Raw genomic sequence first — 20,823 nt, 5'->3', positions numbered from 1 at the left:
TTCTTAATAGGCATTATCCCCGTGCTGCCAGCACAGCTTAAGTTACCGCGATGCCCGGTATGGTGTATTTGTTCCATGTTAGGAGGCCTAAGGCACTCATCTTTCAGACAGCTGTTTGTAAACTAATAAAGACAGCAAGAATTCTTCTGGCTGCACACTCTGGTGGCAGCTCAGCTTCTTAAAATGCTCTATTAAAGCGTATCATGGCTTCACAAAAAGTACATCCTATGTTGGCATGACAGTACCTCCATCAGGACCATCATCCAGCCATACAGCCTGCTGTCATCCAACAGCAATGGTAACAACATCGGTGGAGCAGTGTGCTCACCAGCACGGTACTGCCCCTGAGGACCCGTGCAAGGTCTGTCAGAGCCGCTTTGTCCTTTTTAGTCTGTGGGAGTACTGGTCAAATCGGTACAAATGTCACGACTTTAAAACTGACAAGTAGATATCTTTCTTTTTACTATTTCATTCATACAAGTGTTCATGCTCACGCTAATGAATTCTGAAGGCTCATTTTAAAAAGAGCAACAGCACTCATCTGCACAAAGGGAGGGAGTGCCAAAAGTGACTGCCTACATAGATGGGAAAATATCCTTGTTTCTCCTAACACCAGAACAACATCGCCTTTTAATAACGATGATTACTACTGCTTTCGTTGATTGACAGCTAGCAAATCCAACTATTAAGGTAACCACTCTAGCTAGGATGGGGCACCCGAAAGGCAAACAGGCCGGACCCTCCTGGATGGTAGCCTGCAACCTGGTTTTAACAAAGTGAAGCTGTGATAGCCATTTACAGTGAGCATCCTTCTGGAGGAAGTACTACTGTCTGGATGTTTTAATTGCAGAATATTCTTCTGGGTCTTCAGCACAAGCAAATTCTAGGAAGCTGGTAATTCGTAATCGTGCTTATCTTTTGGCTATCGCTCACCATTTTAACAAAGGGGGCAGGCATCCTCTCCAAAAAAGACTTTCTTCTTTTAGGCAGGCCAAGGGACGACTGTTTTTCTGAAATTTATTGCAGTGCTTTGCTCAACGGGATGCATTGCTTTATGTTGGAGACCGACCTCTGAATTCAGTCTGAATAGGGCAGTTTGAAATGTATGCTCTTAAAATGTTTTCTTCCACTTTCTGTAACAGTGAACTTAATAATTTTACCAGTAATATGGGTCTGTTCTGGAGGTTTAAGAAAAACTTTGGCTCCAGTTTAGCTCTCAGATCTACACGAATTCCCACTTGAAGAAAAGGCAGAAGGAATATTTTGGCAGAAAACATTTAAGAAAAAGAGGTGCTCTAACTCCCTTCTAATCTCACACATTTCATAACTAGTTCTGCATCTTCTTACCACTGCAGCAATTTAGAAGATCCAACATAAACATAAACTTTGCTATATGAGTAATACTGAAGTTTCTTTTCAAAACCCTCAGTCAACAATTTCTTGAGCATAATAATTTCCATGTTCCACAAAAATGTGCTATACCGTATTATCATTGAACAGGGAGCTCCAGTGAACCGAGTCTTACGTTGTAATATGAATTACTGCTAGGCGCAGTTCGATTTTTAGAAGTTTTAAACCAAAAAGTGCACTAAGTGGCCACAGTAATCTTTCTGTAACTGTAACTAGTTATTTCTCTACGCATTTCAACCATTTGCAGTGATTAAAAAAGAAGCCAAGTCACCTTCATTTTCTCGAAGGCGGTCCTCCTTGGTTAGAAAATGGACAAACAGTTCTGGTTTTAGAGAATACAGGAGTAAACCAAAAAATCCTGATATCACCAGTCTCGTTCCTGTTCCCATTACCCTGTAGGCAAGCAAACATCGCTCAATGAGTTATAAAGCACTAGGCTAGTAACAGTGCCGGCAGACAGGCAGCTCTGCTGCAAAGGTAGGTGATGCCCATCGAACCCTGTGAAAGCGTTGTTGGAACTGACGGCTGGGGTACTCCTAGGCACTGCAGTTAGTCTTTTGTTTCAGAACAGCGAGTTTTCTCTCAGTTGTAAGGCACTTAAAGCCTCAGCCTCCTAATAATTACTATTCCACGCTACAATTGACAGACTAAGCTAAAGATTCAGTATTTTCTGACTGTGCCCAGCGTAGGAATTACTGAAGTAGCACAAAGGGAACGGTAACATGGGCCTCGTCTCAGAGAATGTAATACTGTCCAAGTGTTTCTAACTGTAAATTGTGTGATGCTAACAGAGTTACAATGCAGAATGTAATTCTTTTGTATAACGTAGAGATGCTCACAAAGCAACAGTAGTTTAAACAGATGTTTGTATTAACTCTGCAGCCATTATTATAAAAGAATCTTTAAAGCAGGTAAATGCTAATAGGCTTAAAATTAAAAACAAGTAAAGGTGTCTTCCTTTTTATTAGGCAGTTTTTTAACATTAAAAAAGCTGAAAGTATTCTATAGTTCTACTATAGAATTTCTTCTGGAATTAGCTATAGATTTTTTTTCCTTTTACCAGTCATACGTATTTGCATCCTGACAGGGCAAAACAGGCTATTTGTGGACTTAAAAGACATTTGTGTGCATAAATGTAACAGGATCAGAATCTCGGCCGCTATCAAATTGCACAAAGCAGCAAGGTCACATAAAGAATTTGAAAAACCCAGATGCTTAGCTTTAGGTGCTAAACTACAAACTGGAAAATAAACACAAGGATTTAGAGAAAAGGAGGACCCTAACGCTCGCATTGTGAACCTGTGCCAAGTTCTGTTCTCATGCAGTAGCAAGCTCCCTGGAAGAGGTGTTCCAGTACAGAAACAATGGCAGACACTCCTCCGCAGTGACACCGTAACGGTGCACGCGTTCAGCTCCGCTTCCTAGCTGAATGTAACGCTGTGGACTGACGGTTGCCATAAACTCAGTTAAAACCCTCAGACAGTTAACTGGTTTATCAAAGCACCCCAAAACTACTGTGGTTCATTCTTCCTTGCCCCTTAATAAAAAAAGGAAAGAAAGTATAAATAGGAGTATGAATGCAGGGTAATGCATCATTTATAAATTATCTTGTTAGCGCAGAAAACAAAACATGGCTTTGAAAACAAAATCTCCTGCTGCGGACTCCGCTATGTTTGATGGGAGCCCTTCAAAAGAGTTCATGGCTTAATGGAGGCTGTTTATGTGGGGACTTCGATCTGTACCTGCTGTCCCCTGTCACTCCCTGGAAACTTAGCGGCAGATGTTGCAGCGTTAAGTTGTCTCTGAAGTGGCTCTCTGTCCTCATCTCCCCACCACAACAGAGTCAAACTATATTAGATCTCTTTATTTGTGCCCGAGGCATGTTTGGGAGCGCAGCTGTGTCCACCCCCACTCTACCTTTAGTGTTTCAGCCCCCAGGCGGCAAATGTGAGACCAAAACTGTTCTGCCACTCTTAACTACATCTGCTGACAATCCTGCAGCCTCGCTGCAGGCTGCCGAGGACCTGTGCCTCCGCTCTAAACAGATGTCGGCGACAACCTGCTAGCTCACACCTGTACAAGCTTCCCTAACCTCACGGATTGCTAGCTGAAAAATTTATGACTCGAAGGACTTCCATCCACAATCAAAGCTTCTTGGCTCAGCTGCGTGCAGCCCTCAAACTGGGCCACCCTCGGCATTATCTGGCAATGTGGCAGAAGTGGGAGAGGAGAGAGAGAAGGAAGAAAAAGCTCACTCGCTCTGCTTTGATACTTCATGCCTAAATTTCAATTATTTGATCAAGGACTTTAATTCAGCAGTGAATTCTTCTACAAATGTGAACTACCAAGTTCTTAAACAATAAAAGAAAGAAGACAAAACAAAACAACTATGTGGCTGCCTTTTACCATAACAGTGCTTCTGAAGTAAGTGTGTATGCCTGTCTCGTTGTACATACGTGTGACTGCTCATCCCTTCACTGACTTAAAGCCATCAGGGGTACAGCATGGAATCTCTACCTAGCAAGTTAGGAACAAGTAAAAAAATTTAATTTTTCTTCCCGAAGATATAAAATACCGTGCCAGACAGAAATTGCACTCCTACAGTATCACAGGTCACACCTTAACGACCACTGGTTTAGATTTTATTCATCAGTACAAATTCTACTCCTTTTTTCAGTGGGGATACTGAAGATTAGCGAGCTACTTCTCTGTTTTTCATAAACCAAGATGTTAGTCAATGTCTTCCTATCGAGTCCAGAGAAGGCGGATGCCTGACTTCACAGTGGCTCAGCAAAGCCTTCCCTGGCAGGCAATTTTTACAGTAACTACCTGTCCTTATGGTCGGAAATCCTCAAAACGGGGCCTGACTGACAGGTTTTTAGCCTGTTCAAGCATCATTTCTTCTACGTTCCTATATACATTGAATTTACCTGTTAAACTGTATTGTACTGTATATTTTGTAGGTAGATTTGTTGCTGTTAATTCTGCTACATGTAACACGCACCATTCACGCAAACAGTAAATAACTTGCCAACGTAACAACTAGAATGATAACGCTAGTATTTGACTGTGTTTCCTATTTGCAGCACTGCACTTGGTCATTCTAATTCTTCCAACACTTGTCCTTGCCTTAATTAAATCTCACTTTTTCTTCCTTTAGATCAGTACCAAACTTCATCCCAGGAAAATAATCTAAATACCGACTACCTCTCATTCTCTCAAAGGTAACTCCCTCCCTTCAGCCCCTCTAATTCTTTTATGTCATGCTCATGGTGTATGTTGCAAAAATAGCGTTCTCACACACTACTGCTTTGCGGTACGAGAGAATCTGGCACGCCCATCTGGGGCCAGTTTGTTGAGAAGAAGTCGCTGTCTCATTTAGAGGAAATCCTATGTCTCTTCCGATGTGCCACAAACAGGAAGCTGAATGGTCCCAGTAGATTTGAAATACCTTGATGATAAGTCAGTTCCTGAGATAAATGCTAAGATTTTAAGTAGTACTTTCTTAAGGAATAACCATCAGAAATACACAGTCTAGCTTCACTATAAAGGGTTCAAAAAATAACTCTACTTCCCAGTCGTAGCAGTCTTTGTAGCGAAGGCCACTTTTTCGTGGGTCACGAGTGTTCTAGAAGAAAGGACTGTCTGACAAAGAAGTTTGCTCTCCTTTTTTTTCTGTGAAAGTTGCCTTTGGTGTGGAAGTGCAAAGCTGTGTGAAGCAACTTGCATGAAAGTTATTGTTGGTCACTTAAATTTGATATGGTTTTAGTATTCTGATTGCGAGACTCTACTCTTACAAATGGCTGGCTAAAAGAAAGATTTGGGTATTTGTTACAGAGAGTTTATAATGAATGATGCGTGTGCTATGTTTTTGTTTTCCAGCTGAACACACAGAAAACACAGAATCCTTCACTCTGCTTTCAGGAGATCCGTGTTTCTGCAACATGTCTGGGCTGGCGTGATGCATCTTTCAATGCACTTTGTTTCCCCGATGCGTTGTTTTTCCTGTTGTGCCATTCTTTTGGCTGCAGTGCTTTCTTTAGTTAAGGTCGTGGAATTACCAGCGATCAGCAGCTGCTAAAGCCTCGCTGTAACGTGCCCCCCTTTTGCCAACCGTAGCGGATACGCGTGCCACGCACAAACCTCATCTCCTTGCTGTGGTCGCATCAGAGAGACTCTGTCGTACTGTCTTCGTAACAGCGCCCACAGTGCATCGAGTCGACCCTGTGGTAACAGAGCAACAGGACTTTCAGTACGATAAAATCAGTCAACGGAGAGCACACCACGCCTGCTAAGTTACTGTCCAAGGAGATCCATAGAGAAATTTACTGGCAGAACCAGTTCCTTAGAGCCGGATAAGCAAAGTAGAGACTTAGGCTGTGTCACCCACGCCACACAGCTGCGGTGCTGCTCTTGCCCATCAGTGAATGCTAGGTACTGCACTCTCACCTCCACTGGGAGCAGAGTGGCTATGACCGAACCCACGTTTACTTCCGAGCAATCTAGAAGTAATATGTTTATTTGCCAATATTTTGGGCTGAATTGCCACATGTCCATCTGGGATTTCTCCCACGTAAATGCGTTTGTTTTTACAGCACATATACAGCAAGTTCATGGTCCTCGGGAAGCCTCGGACCTGCTAGGCACACGGTATACAGCTGATTCGTGCTGTGCGGTAAGTCCCACGTGTAGCGAATGCAGCAGGTTCACTGCGAGCGCTCAGGCTGCCTGTGCAGAACACGCATCGCAGCTCTGATGCTTATCAGAAGCATCCCGCTCCGCACGAATGGGTTGCAGAGTTGCGCCTGCGTGTGGACAGCACGCCTTCAGGACCTTCTCGTGGTCCGACAGGACTTGTAAGGAGTTGTGAAGACAGAATAGAGGTATCTGTACTCCCAGCTAAACCTGTGTATTCTTTGCTCTTACACATTTAAAGCAAGGTATTTATGGGCCCATCTTCAGTTTTTATGAAGAGCTTGTTACAAGTTTGCAAGTGACTCACGGCAACTAGAGAGGAAAACGCCTTTATTTTATGTCGTTTATTATGTTTCACTTGTTTGTCAGACTTTTTGCATTATATTGTTTTATATAATTTTTTGCTTTTTTTGGACAGTAATGAGTATGTGTGTTTAAAACTTAGTTTAACAGCTACAAACTGTGTAGTTTTAGGCTTAATTACATACACGTTGAGATACACCAAATGCCAATACAGCCCCCGTAGATTTTAGTACTCTTACTGTATGTTATGTCCCTTTTTGGGGGAAGGTTAACAGAACGTGGCAGTAATGATTAAGTACTGCATTTAGAGCTGAAAACTGCTCCTGCTATTCATCCTGAGTAGGTGTTCGCTTTGAGAATAGTACGTTACACTTGAATGGGACTACTTGAAAAATAATGTACAGTTCAGCATGCATAAGACTGGTAAGGCAGACAAAATCCAGCCTTTAGTACGAAATTACATTGTACTGAAGACTAAAAAGATTACCTTGATCGGCGTATACCACTTCTCCTGAATGGCTGGTGAGGTAGGCTTTGGTTTAGGTGGTTTAGGATGAAAAGGTTCTTCTGGTTCTTCTGGGAGTTTCACCACAGCATTTTTTGCTTTTTCTAATCTAGCCCCTTCTTCAGTGGATCCTTTATCACCCCAGCGAACCTAAGGAAAGCCAGAATTCAGACGTAAATGCACTGTATGCAAAGGACAAGGAAACCGTTGCAAATAACAGTAGCGGAAGAAGTTTGCATTTGGACGAAGTTCTGAATAAACGAGAGGGGAGGTACTGAGGAAAATGCTCCCTCTTCATTTTTGATGACAAGCATTCTTAGTTAAATACATTTGTAAATATGAGTCTCTCGGTAGTGAAAAGTCAAGAGAAATACTAAAGAAAATTCTGCTGTGCATCACACAGGCTGTATAGGAGACAGGAAATCTGGGAAATCTTCTCTAATTAATGATGTAAAAATAAATTTTCCAGTTCTGCTTTATCCTAAAATACTGCACCTTAATCTGGCACCGATGAAAGCCTTGATTTTTGTCACCCCAGATTTCCTAACACAGCATGTTTGTCGAGAACCCCAATTTAGACAGAAGGTGATACTTGAGCAAGTTTTAGCAGAAGCTCCTTGAAACTCCCCGGGTTTTCTAGTTCTGCAAGAAGACACATACTGGAGAAAACGCAGATGAAGCAGTCTAACCTGCATAATAAGTAAATGTAAAACATGTAGCAGTGTATATTTTATCACTGCCACAAGTATATAAAATATATACAAAGGGTTCAAAGAGAAAGGAAACCTGGATTATTGCTGTTGGTGACACAAGCACATACTTCCACTTCCATAAAAGGTTGTACTTAACTATGCTGTAAAGAGGAAGTACAGGAAAAAAACCTCCCTCCAAGAGAGATGATTTGTCTTGCTACAGTAATCTTATTTCATCTTGTAATTGGAAACACCATGCAGCCATTTCAGCAAGGATGTTTGCTGCATTGTGCAAAGAAACAAACCTGGACAAGACTGCTACTTTATCATCCAAAAAGAGCATCTAAAAGCTATGGCTGGAGTTTGAAAGTTCTCAGTAAAACTGGCCTGGATTATTTTCAGTGCAAGACTTTCTAAATCATGCCGTCTGCTGCAATCTAGCCTGTAAGGAGGACCCGATACACCTAAACCCAAGTAATTAAATTCTGACATTACATCTTGGGTAAACGTGACACGCTGATGAGGCACGAAACTGTTACTGGGAAATAGCTAACCATTACTGCAGGACTCCACCAACGTACTTGTTTTTTTCAGGGACATCCTGCCTGGAGTTGCCAGGCATGAAAAGAGAAGAATCCAAGTAAGAAAAACCAGAGAAGACTGACCTTCCGCCCTGAGGGAAAGAATTAAGAGCATCACTGCACACTGCTTGGTAGGTATATGTCAGTTCTGGCTTGCTACCTACCAGTTCAAGCACTTGAAAAGTAGGCAGAAAAACAACTCTCCCACTGCAAAGGGGCACCAGGAAAAAGACATGACCCTCGTCTTCTGCTAGCCGGAGAGAGGGAGGGAGGGAGGGGGGGAAGGACAAGACTACTCCAGGTCTTGCTAGGGACACTCTATAATGTGCCGGGATAACTATGTCATAGGATGAGAGAAGGAAGCAGCCTGACTTCTTCATCCTTACCAGCACCATATGCAGAATGTGCGGATATGGAAAGTGAGGAAAGTATGTAGGCAAGCCAGAGTCTAGCCCCCTTCAGAAAAATGAAATACCTTAGAGGAAAATCTTGTCATTTTATCACCACCACCAAGTGTTTTTTACCACTGTGATCTCAACGTAGAGAACAAGAGCAGCAAAGTACGACAGAGCTTAATTTGGTCTGTAATACTATAACTCACCTTAGTAAAATTCAGACGATCGTTTCTGAGGAGGGGGATTGTTTTGAACCTTTCTGTTATTTTGAACTTTACTGTTTGGCTTGCTTAGTGATTTCTTTTTCTCGCTGGGGAATCCTCTGTCTGCAATATTAGAATGGGCTTTCATGTCCAAGTAGGCCCTGCTGAGTCATTAAAATGCATCTGTATCTTTCACTGTGATCAATGGTACTTTTACAGTGTTTTATATGAGGTTGTTAAAATGTATTTTAAACACTGTTAAAACCATTTAGAGATAGATGGTGGACTCCTTACTGATAAAATGACCTTCTCCTTCAGATTAAATTGACTTCACCCAGAAGAAACCAGAATTTGCAGAGTCTGACAACACAACTTTGACATAAAAACTTACTGCCTTTAATGGATGGGGTCTAGAAATGACATCACAAAACTTTTAAAGCAATGCCAAAAGACAGATCTAGAAAAAGTGAACAACACTGGCTAAATTATTCTGGACTGTCGCAGAGGGGTGAAGCTAGTGGGGAAGGCAGGAGTGAATGTGTCACTGCCCCAGAAGGGAATATAGTAAGCGAAGAGAAGTAGGATAGGAGCGCTAAGTGGAAGTTTACTGGTTCATGCTCTCCTTTTCTCCATGCAAGGCAGCTGCCGGAAGAATGGCAGAAGAGTACAGCACAGAGGAGCAACAAAAACAGACAACTGCATTACCACATGAACTGAAAAGACGGAAGAAATGTAATGACTAATCCAGCAAGTTTTTCATTGGCCACAGCTCAGAAACCACATTTAACTGCCGGGTAAGGAATAACCTCCCTTTGACCTGCTCACCTGCATCATCTCGTTAAGAGTGTTTTTGTTTTCTCTCTGGTTTCTGCACTTGCCCTGCCCTGATTCATCAAACAAGCAATGTGCTCTCTGGAGCCAGTGACAGGTATGAGGTCTGATAACGCTCCGTCCGAACAGCTGGGAATGGGCTGTTAAGCCAGCGTTTCCCTCAGCCCACTGTTACAGATACTACAGGGCAGAGGTAAAGCTCCATTATCAAATGCTGAGGCATTGATGATGCAGTGCCCAACCCCAAAATTTGTTAGTACTCCCAGGTCCCAGAGAAGGACAGAGACACAGCTCCACAGAATGAGGTGCCTTTCAAGAGCCCATGGTGGTGTTGCCAGCAGTTTCAATTGGTTTACACCTTTAGCCCTTAGCCCTGCCCAAAATTCCTAGCACAGATGAACAAGTTTTCTAACCTAATCATTACTTTCTGCTCTCTTCTTTGAAGAGGAAATACTGTATTTTTGTCATGTGATGAACATGCATTTCTTTACGGTACTCATGTTACTTGTGTTCATGAGGTATCTATCGGTTTTCTGTTTCATTGCGGAAGATCCCATTTACAAACTGTAACGATTTAAACCCTGGAACCCCCTCCCGGAACTCCTCCTGGAGGCTCATCATGGCTGCCGTTAGAAATCCAGGCTTGTAATTCTTTATGTTGGAACGTATTTTCTAGTTTGCCTCTGAAAAGCACTGCACTGCACTATATTCTTATTCTGAAGTCTGAAGCTCTTCTAAATTAGCAATTCTGAACTGCTGAAGGAAACACATGTAAGCAACACAGCTTTAAACTTGCACGTTCTTCTGCTGCGTTTAAAGAGAACCCAAGTAAAGCTGATTCTTAGGCCAATACCTTTAAAGTTTCGTCAAGATACATCAGTATGGCCTAGGTGGGTATTTCAGACAGAGACAGGTTCCTAGACTGAAGTTAAAAACTGCAGAAAACTGCTCTGCAAATTCCATAAAGGCTGACTTTACTATAAAATCTGACATAAGGACGTGCCCATAAGGATGCACATTTTTCATTCTGTTTTAATTAACATGATGCTATCATGTCTCTTCAAAGACAGGCACTGTTGTCGCTGTGAGTTCCTCTGGGATCAAGCCTCTCCTTAGCGTCACCATTGTCAGCGCATTTGGCTGGCCCACAGTTGGAGGACTTATGTTTCACTGTAATTTCTTCCAAAACATTCAGAAAAGGCTCTCACTCTCTCTTTCTCATTAGCTTGATGGAAAGAGCATGTCTTCAGGCAGCTATTTAAAGTTCCAGTCAAATGGAACTACTGAAAGCTGTTCTTTCATAGGCAAGGTCAAAATTGTTCGATACGGTAAAAAATTTTACAAGGCTTATGTCACTGGGAAGGGAGCACACATTATGCCTTTGTATTTTCAGTACACTTTAAAAGTCTTTGTTTCCACCATTTGCGGCCTCAGAGAGCTTGTGTTTTAGTGAATTGGCATCTCCGTATCGTACAAACCTCCATCCTTTTAATTCCTCCAACTCCTCGTCCACCATAGTAGGAAGCATCCACTGTGGGCCATTTCTTGGTAGGCAAGGGCTCTTGTTCTTCTTCCTGTCAAATTCAAATAACATTTACTTTAAAAAGATACCTCCCCCACCAGTGTCTTTTTAGTATATTTTACTAGAGTTCACAGAGAGTAAGTTTTCCCATGTTAGGTGTGAAAGATCAGATATTTAGGTTCCTCAAGTGTTCACCGATTTCCAGATAAAATCTGGTCATGTTGGGAAATATTTTGATGTTCTGCATGGGAAAAGCATTGGTGGCGACCATTAGGAAAGTCCAAATGGGGAATCTAACTGTGTAATCTATTGACAATCATTTGTTTGCCTTGGTCCTTTTCCTTTCCACTATTAAAAATAAGCAGAACACGCACAAAGAAAAGGATTTGTGGTGGCTTCTTCTACAGAAAATACAATGCCTTCAGAAAGCCAGATCATCAGTCCTACTCATTTGGATTCAGCAGACGGTGTTCAGCAGATCTGCAGATAAAGGTTGCACAGCCGATCACAGTTTCCTAAGCCAACCTTTGTCAAACTCGCTCTTGGCTGCCTCAGCTCAAAGAAGTGTGCCTTATCATGGACTTAACTGTCAGAGTACACTTGAGTACGCTCAAGCAATTGGCTAAATCAAGACCAAGGGGCAAAAACACTGAAGACACCAGAAGATCCTCTAATGCATCACTGCCCATAAGAGAGAGAGAAATTCCTTTATAAGGGTTCTTCAGCGTCTGGAATGCCAAAGCTGTGGGAAAATGCTGTTTAAGTCATACATGAATCTTTAGACTGTTACACAAGAGCTACTCGGTCTTTCTGCTTTCGCTGCAGAATTGGGAAAATAATGTTCAACTATCTTGGGAAAAGCCCCTAAATATTTCTGCGGATTGGGGCTTAATTCACGCCACGCTGAGACGACTGAGACAAACAGAGATTTGGACTTTGGCCACCCCACTCTAATCGTAAGGCTTCCCATGGGGCAATTCTTTTTTTCTTCAGCAGCTAGGACAAAGAGCCAGATTCGCAGAACACAGGAAAGCACAGAGGAGTGGTAGCGTGTAACCAGTGTGATGAGTGGAGCACCATCATACCGTACCTCTTTTGGAGCTGGCGGAGGTGGAGGGGGATCTTTGATGACCTGAAAGAGCCAAACACATAAAAGCATAAGGAATTGCACTGGCAGCATCCAATAGCCAACAGAAAATTTTAAGAGTGAACTGCTTCCATCTGAGTCCCCCACATCTGCTTGCAAACTGGCAACCGCTGCTGCCAAGTCCCTTGGGTATCGATTATCAAGGCCTTCTGGAAATTAACACCATCCGTCTAATAGAAAATAACATCAGTTGAGTGGCAGACACTCTTTGGGCAGATGTGTCTGCTGCTTTGCTTCCTGACCGGATAAGACTCAGTCATTCTAAGTAATAGCCAGTGATGAAACCCTATGGAGTTAATTAGCAAGCCTGGGAGGAAAAGCATCCCAAGGTCTATGTGAGGTCTTGCATAATCTTGGGCCAAGATGCCTGCTTCCTTGTGCCATGCTGCTGGATAATTTCTGGCCCTATGACAAGTGTGAAATGCCTTCTGGTAGCTCAGGCTTCACCTCTAGACGTCCAGATCATTTCCGCAGATCTCACATTTCAGATCTAATAATTTAAGTATGTAGCTCCTTGACTGTTCAGTGTGGAGTGCCTGCAAGTGGGAGTTACATTCACATGGCTTCTTAAACTGTTTCTGGGTAAGGCTTGCTCTTAGGATAATTCAGTTACACCTATATTTAAACCTCTACCTACAGTTTCTTCCTGTTCCCTTTGTCACGTACATATTGTAAATCTCAGGGAGTTCCCCAGTACTTGACAGGAATCCACTGAACAGTACAGGGAGGGGAAGAGGAAGGAAGCGACCCTCTTAAATGATTAAGATGAAAACTGAATGCACAGCCATTCTTCCACAAGAAAAGCAGGTTTGTAAGCTAAAAAGAAGTATTTCAGTGATATCACGTCATTTTTTGTGCTTGAATATTGCATAGAAATGACTAGAAAATACCCCATGAATATAAAGGAGTCTGCTTCTGCTATGCCTTAGCATTATACAAGCATAACCAAAACTGTCCGTGATGATAAACACCTAAATCTCCTAATACAGGATTAAGTACCTTAATTGAAATATGCCTTATTTTATTTACTCCGTGCTATTAATTATAGTACTTTAATTTACTCTACCACTGCCTATAAATAATGTCACTGCACAGATGTATAGCATCATACATAAAAGAAACATATTTTTCTTCACCAATAATCAGGAGTTTTCCTTCTTGATTTACATTTCAAGTCACAGTGCCACCAAGATAGTTACTAGTAACTGCCTGAACAAGCTATGGACTTTTAGCACTGGATACAGGAATTCTATCAAAAAAGAGAAATAAGTTATGGCACCCGTGGAAACATTTCTCCACAGCGCTTCAGGTTTAAGATACTGAATTGTTCATCAAGCAAGCTCAGAGTACTTTGAGTGGACTGGAAGGTCAACTATGGATTTTAGCCAGACGTCCCTTTGCTGCTGTGATGTTGCAAAAACATGCCAGAAATTATTTTTCCTTAAATGTTTCTGAATACTTTTTCTTCCCATCCATCAGGAAATATCAGAATACTTAACAGAAATCAATTATTTAATTAGTGCAACATTCCTGAGAGCCAGAGTGGAATTACTGCCCTAACTTTACAAGAAGGAACACCACAGAGGGATCATGGGACAGATTCTGAGAGATACTCGGATGCTGAGCAAGACTGTCCAAAGCATGAAGATACTTAATTCTCACTGAAAGCAATTAGAAGACTGGAAACGGTAAAAGAGTACCTTCAATCTATTAAGGGTCACCTGATCTTATTTGATTCCCATTCTTATTTCCCTTTTGCCTGTCTCTAACAATTATCTCAAAAAAATGTATTTCGCTGCCAAGACTGCAAGCTGTACAGGGGGGAAAGGCCTAGCTGGGTGTTGGATTTATATGAATGCATATTAAACGGTATTATCATTCCACACTCTATAGTTCTACAATTCTTAAGTCTTGCAATCTCTCCTAAGCAAAGACACCTTTGCACAGTGAACTTCTCTGTGATGCATGCTAAAGTTTGCTTGGGCCCTACGCCTACTGATATTTACGGAATCAAAATTTCTACCCTGGTGAATCGAGAAAAACTCTTACCTGTTGACCTCACTGCGCTTCAAAAGTCACAAGTCAACGGCAGTTTTTGTTTGACTCCCTGATCGAAGGATGTAATCCTATGCCAGCTGCTAAACTCCCTGAAGTTATACGGTAAACTTGATTTGAAGCTAACCAATACATTAATTAGCTGCTATTTCTAATAGCTTCAGAAAGTGAAACTTGTTTTACATGTGACAGTGGTGTGAGAAAATAATCTGCTTTGAGTAGCAGATACTCACCCCTGCTGACAGAAGTGGAATGTAAATGCCTGCATCCTTATGTTTCCACAGGCTCCTCACACACTCTCCCTCTCTCACACATGCACACACACAAAGATTATTTTCAGTCTTGTGCGATATTTCAAGTGAAATCAGTAGAAAGCCATTTTTAAAGAAGAGAAATCTGAGGAACCCATGCAGCTTTGGCAGAAAACAATGCAAATGTAGCATGAAACTGCACATACTGAAGATCATAATATTGCAAATTAACTTCTCCTGAACTTGATTCAGATTGTTTAAATATGGAAGACTCTGAAAAATGCTGCTGTCTTATTAACCCCATGTAGAGATGGATTATTTCCTAGTTTTGTTTTGTTTTGTTTTATTATCATCATCACCAGGCAAGCCTGCATCTCATTTATTTAGTGGCAAGGAATGAAGTCTTGAGTTTGGAGGAGAGCCGATTTCTTAAAAAAAAAAAAGAAAAAAGTTAGTTGCTTCAGGCAACAGTCCCTTTGATCTGCTCATTAACACTTTTCAAATGTTCGCGTGATGTGGGCATTAGGAAATGTCAGCACCAGAGCCTGAAGCCAGCTTGATGCAATCATATGTTCTGATATTGAGGGAAGAGTGAAAGAACTGTCAGCAGTGAACTGCCTTTAAAAAAAAGGGAGGGGGGCGGGGGGGAGAAAAAGAAAAAGGAGTCCCTCTACCCCAACCTGTAAGTGTACATGGACCTCATAGCAAGAACGCTGACAAGACCGAGTCCTAGCAAGGATGAAGCGGAGTGCCCGAACCACCTGAAGCTCAGCACTCTGCCTGCAGGGCGGTAGGGATTACATGCCGTGTGGCTCCGGACGCTCATTCTGTTCTGTCTGCAACACCTTTTGCCTCTCTCTCTTCCATTTGGTTCTGAAGCATGGGATGCTTACAAGGTTTGAGGGCTGCTGCTTTCTTCCTTGCTCCTGTTCTTTGTCCCATGAAACCAGACGCTCCCCTCTGCCAGGGAAGCAGGCTCAGAGGAAGGGAAGAGGAGGTGCTGCCTGGCCCTAATATGCTGCCTCTCTTGTCAAGGACACCGGCACCAAAGCACAAAACTACATAGCCAGAAGCGGCAGTAACATGTACTGTGAGAAAGGTAGTGCGTAATGAGGGAAAAGAATGGAGGCACAGTATAGCGATCTGAGGAAACGGACATCAAAACAAAAAGAAAGGAAGAGTCAGTATTTGGCAATAGGTTCAGTGCAACCGTATGTGGTTTTGGAACTCGGTATTGTTGCAGCGATGAGTTCTAAAATTACCTTTTCCTTTTAAAGAAACAATATCCATGAGAGGTGGGAGGAAACAACAGAGGGCACTAACATTTAAAGTGCCATGGTTTTATTGCTCCCGTAGAAGTCAGGCTGCTTCTTAGTAGTAACTTATCAATCTACAGCTCAAGACTTCTCTAGAAAGAGCCAATTACTCCTGTACCAAACACTGTAACCAGAAAAGATGCTCAGGGTAAGCTACTGTGCCTTAAAGTAAACATCAGGGAGGAACAGACTTAAGCACAAGGCGAATCAGAACCAAGGGACATTTTCTCACAGCGCAGTGTAGCTCTTTGTGGAGACGTAGCTCCCCACAGGAGATTCGCCCAGACAGAACCCTGCCTTAATGCCACTGTGTATCTTCGGCACCCAAGGTAGTATCTTTGCTCTGCAATTCATTGTAAGGGGCATCTGTTTTAGTTAATTGGGTGCTAGCTTGGGTATCCCCCCACAGCTCTGCACGATGTTGATGTACATACGTAACATTAAACTGAACTCCTTTGTAACAGGCATAGGCTGGTGCAGCTAATATTTTAATGTATTATACGGGCATAGCTACCAGAAGGGCTGGAAATTAATACTACAGAACTATACGTTTGACTTTTTTTTTAATGTTGGACTTCGACATAAAAAAATCCAGAAAGCACCTTACCGATAGTCATTACAGAGTTATCACTGGAAAAAAAAATCCTGCTCTCAAGCGACTAAGATACTGCAATTACTCTTCACTGTAACGCAAGGAAAACGCACAGTATACCATGGGAACTGACCACTAACGAGCACTGACTTCTGAACACTGGCCAATGTGAAGAGTATTTTTATTTTTTTCACTAGGTTGTACACGTGTAAACCCGATGCTGAAAAAAAAAAACAACTATCCAATTGGCAAACGATTAAAATTGCATGCGCAACTGAATATGATGTGATCGACTGCACTTCCAACTGTAAAAGACTGACTCTGGACTAACGTAAATTAGAGACACGTGCATTACGTTTTGACAGTCATATTCAGCTCGCGACAAAAACCAGAGTTATGGTGAGGTAAATTGTTCTGAGAGCTCTGACAAACTAAAGGAACGTAAGGCTTCCTGATATTGGTCAACTCAAAAGGAAGTGTGTCTTAAAAAAAAAAAAAAAAAAAGAAAAACTTGAGAAGTCAGGAAAAGGACAAAAGAAAAGCAGCTGCTTTCAGAAAAGCAGCTCTTAAGAAAGGATATGATGATCCCGCTCAACAACTACAAATGAGTAGTGTAACAACCCACTCTAAAGTGTGTCTGTAAGTAGCTGACAATAGACACTGAAAAAAAGTTACCTGACTTCACTTAAGGATTTAAATTGTATTTTACACGTGTATTTTTAAAATAACTAGACTTTGAAACACAAAATGTTTGCTCTTCTACCAGCACAAGTGTGCCGCAATGTTATTTCCTTCATGTCCTCTATCTCCCTCTCAGCCCGCCCCGATGAGAGATCTACATGAAATGCCTAGCCGTAACCGCTTTCTGCAGACAGAAAGTGTAGAAACTAAGACGTGTGAAGATGGTCTATGAATCAAGGTTAGCCCATTATTTTAAAATAAGAAAATAGGAAGCTTTCTTCTTAACTGATTTCAAATTTTCCTTTTCCACAGGAAGGCTCATGATATAAAATAAAGTAGAAGTAGTAACAGACAACCTCCCTAGATTTCTGCTGGAACACTCCTGTGGAGAACGAGACAGAAGAGAGTCTTTTTATTAGGGAAGAGCTTATAGTTCTTGCCTCAGAAACCCCAGACCATGAGGATGCAGACAGGGGCTGAGGACTTCTTGCCCTAGGATAGTCTGGGGCCTCACGGAGTACACCAAAGCTTTTGATTGCATGGGCTTCGGCACGGTCAGGAGAGAAGGCCGGTTCCTCTGCTGCCCCAGGTTCCGCAAGCCCGAGACAAGACAAGGAATACAGTAGCAGCCTGGAAGCCATCTCCACTTCCCAAGTCCTCAGCGCTGTTGCTGAACTGGATGAATAATAAACTTCACCCATTTAAAAACCCCAACATGCAAGGAGATGGAAGGATAGTTAGTGAAACAGCACTGCTGACTGCTGCTAGAAGGATAAAGAGCGCGCTCAGATGAAAAAAGATGCAACGTGTGCAAGGGATTATGAAGACAATATGGGATTTCCAACTTGAGAGCCCATAATGGACTACAAATACCAATTTTAGTGATAGTACTTTTAAAAGGGTCCTTGATTTCGGGATGTCTGCATACTATTACGGCCAACAACTTTCAAGTAACGGAGAAAAGGCTTTTACCAAAGACTTCACAGAAATATAACACGCTGAGCAGAAAGCCAATGAGCAGTACGCCAGCATGCTGATGTTGCTTCATGTGCGTGCAGGTCTCAGAAAGCCAGAAGCACTGCTAAGAGTGCAGTCCACAGCGTTGAAGCTGGTCTCTTTTTCCATTTATTGCGTATCACTAATGAAAGAAAACTCCCTCAACAGATGGCTTATGTCACATGTAGCTCTCCTGTTACTTAACGTATTTCCTATGGTATCTGTGTTTCCCAGCATGCTACGAGATAATCGTGAGTCGCACACCCAGTGACTTTCTCTCGTAGTCTTTACTCACCACTTTGCAGCAGAGCGGCCAGAACCACCAGAGCAGACCGAGTGCCACTAACAGTAGCAGCACAAGAACAGCAATAAGCGCCGCTACTCCACTAGACTGCAAAGAAAGCAGAAAGGCAGTGTCAGTGGATGTTGCAAATAACTGCTGCCTGGTTTTCCCACTCACCCCAAAACAGCTTCCTACTGACCGACACAAATCCCACGCAAATTGTTCCCATGGGTTGGATCCTATTCTTGCCAATGCAGAAATTCCTCACAAAGGATCAAGAAGGGGGTCTTAGCCAAATGCGTATCTGGCACAAGTTCAGTGACACGCTTCGTTGTAAGTCTCCTCAGTTCCGCTAGTTACGTAGAAGGTAAGCTAGGATGCTTCAATAGGAGCTGCGTGTCACAATAACTGACGTATCAACACTAAAAAGAGGGAGGAGGTGGTAAGATGCTATTCGTGTTTCTCATTCCCTACGAGTTCTGGGGCCTGCAAGTCTCAGGTACTCGAAGGGACTGAACACAGCGTGCTGAACACAGCAGTACTGGTGGACATATAAAATTGAAAATGACAGAACTTTGAAAACTACTTTCTTCTGCCTACCTGTAAAGCACACTTCAAATTAAGTCATTCAGTCATCGGTAACGGGCCCAAGTTGCCCCAATGCAAGCCAGGATTATTTCTGCTGAGGTCAGTGGATTCATTTTGATGTAAAACTGATATCCTTGAGATAAGAACGAGGCCCAACTTGAAGAAAAGAAAGGGTACCTCGACTGCTAAGCAACGAGCTGTTACGACACAAACGGGAAAAGTCTCCTCCTAAGTCTGTGGATAAGAGGTGCCCTTCTTCTCCCGTGAGGACACAGGTCTGTATGGATTGGTAGGTGCGGGGAATTTTAAGGAATCTATACTAACAATACATATATAACGCTTTTATGCTTATAACCCATACGTCTGGGGCATTCACACTGTACAGACTGTAGCGCACTAAATCCCTGTAGTAGTGCTGTTTGAACCTGAAGGCACCATCCCAAGAAGTTCTGAACAAGTGTTACTGCTTCCAGCAATACTGCTTTTAATGAAGAAATGAGCAGCCCATCTCCCACCACCTCAAACTCACATCCTGTAGGTGCTTTTATTCTTACACTTGGTGTTCTGTGCTGCTGTGCTGGTTTAGAACAACGCTGAGAAAAAGGCAACAGTGACCTTATGAAAAGAGAAGTTATTCAGACTTCAGCTGGGGAAAAAGGAAAGGAGGGACACCCAGGGCATCACTAAGGCTCGAGCAGAGCGTGAGTAATTCTGTCAAAGTGAGAAAAGTTGCACTGGAGATACACCATTGCAAATGGTAGGTGAAACAGAGCTTTATTCCAAGTACGCGTAGGTGCAGCGAGGCATACGCATTTACGAGAAACAGGTAAGATGCATGCCACAGTGCCTAGATGCAATATATTTTTTGTTTGTTTTCACTGCAGGAATGTGTGTTCGCTAGGGGAGGCTGTAGCTTCTGACTCTTATATACCAGTTAGCCATCAGCTGCTTAGCTATCAGAATTAGTGGAACAATTCTAGCATTGACCCATTTCTTGCAGTTGCCCATCTGCTACTATGGAAACAGCAGTGCTCCTTGTATGGAGCTGTCTTTGCTGCAACACGTATGAAAGGGGGGGAGGGAAAAAAAAAAAAAAGCATGATCAGAAGTACAACAGTTTTTCCTGTCAATGCACATCTGTACTCATTCTGTTTCTCGGTAGTGAAAACTTTTGACCGCAAAGAAGCACTGTGAGAGTACAGCAGAGAGAAGACAGCCATACCCAGCAATTTGGTATGATCTGCTTTGCATCAGTGCTTTGTTTTTACCTATCTGTGCAATCTTAGCAATTTTTAAGGGGGCATGGAGACGGATTTAACATGTGCTGCTTTCTCAGTCTACTGTTAAGTCTCCAGCATCATCCTGTGACTGTACTGTCCTTACGTTATCATACTGTCCTTCAGCGTGCTTTGGTGTAAGACTGAAATGCTTCCGAATGATAAAGAGGCCCTTAAAGAGAGAAACGTGATTTCGGTAGCGTGTGTTTCTTCAGCTCCCTATTCATTCAGGCTTTCTTCCTGAAACTGAAGGGCTGAACTGAGATTACTCTGATTTCTACAGTTACCCAAGTATTTAGTTTTTAAATTAATAGAAGAAAAATATCATTTTTTTCTCTATTAGGTTAATTACCTATGAGCAATAAAAATATTGTTGGAAAAATACATGGTGATGAGCAGAAAGTGCTGTTCTGTATGCTTCTACGCCTGACAGGAAAGCTGCACTAAAGTCACACTTCAAATGAGACTAATTTAAAGAAACACAGTATCCACGCGTAGCA

The 20,823-nt window shown here is 42.4% G+C and overlaps 1 protein-coding gene and 2 long non-coding RNA genes across 4 annotated transcripts in view; 2 read left to right on the top strand and 1 right to left on the bottom strand.

The window, feature by feature from the left end:
* LOC128152857 (uncharacterized) overlaps positions 1-5,427 on the top strand; it is a 198,255-nt gene extending 192,828 nt beyond the window's left edge. The window contains exons 3-4 of the long non-coding RNA XR_008238776.1: positions 4,571-4,634; positions 5,293-5,427. This is a non-coding gene — a long non-coding RNA (uncharacterized LOC128152857). The remainder of the gene's footprint in view (positions 1-4,570; positions 4,635-5,292) is intronic.
* Positions 1-20,823, bottom strand: part of ANTXR2 (ANTXR cell adhesion molecule 2) — a 120,362-nt gene that overhangs the window by 41,851 nt on the left and 57,688 nt on the right. The window contains exons 12-16 of one of the 2 annotated variants that reach the window (XM_052811503.1): positions 18,471-18,566; positions 12,228-12,269; positions 11,094-11,189; positions 6,896-7,063; positions 5,554-5,634 (exon numbers count right to left, since the gene is read on the bottom strand). In XM_052811503.1, the coding sequence (XP_052667463.1) occupies positions 5,554-5,634; positions 6,896-7,063; positions 11,094-11,189; positions 12,228-12,269; positions 18,471-18,566 (483 nt within the window). The remainder of the gene's footprint in view (positions 1-5,553; positions 5,635-6,895; positions 7,064-11,093; positions 11,190-12,227; positions 12,270-18,470; positions 18,567-20,823) is intronic. The other variant, XM_052811510.1, reaches the window with a different exon arrangement.
* LOC128152853 (uncharacterized) lies at positions 7,023-20,119 on the top strand. Its single transcript, XR_008238775.1, has 4 exons — positions 7,023-7,184; positions 8,200-8,317; positions 9,423-9,578; positions 17,492-20,119. It is a non-coding gene; the product is annotated as an uncharacterized LOC128152853 (long non-coding RNA).

This window comes from Harpia harpyja, chromosome 2 (genome assembly GCF_026419915.1).
Source record: "Harpia harpyja isolate bHarHar1 chromosome 2, bHarHar1 primary haplotype, whole genome shotgun sequence".
NCBI lineage: Eukaryota > Metazoa > Chordata > Aves > Accipitriformes > Accipitridae > Harpia > Harpia harpyja.
Note: the sequence above shows the minus strand (reverse complement) of the source record. Positions and strands in the feature narration are given on the sequence as shown.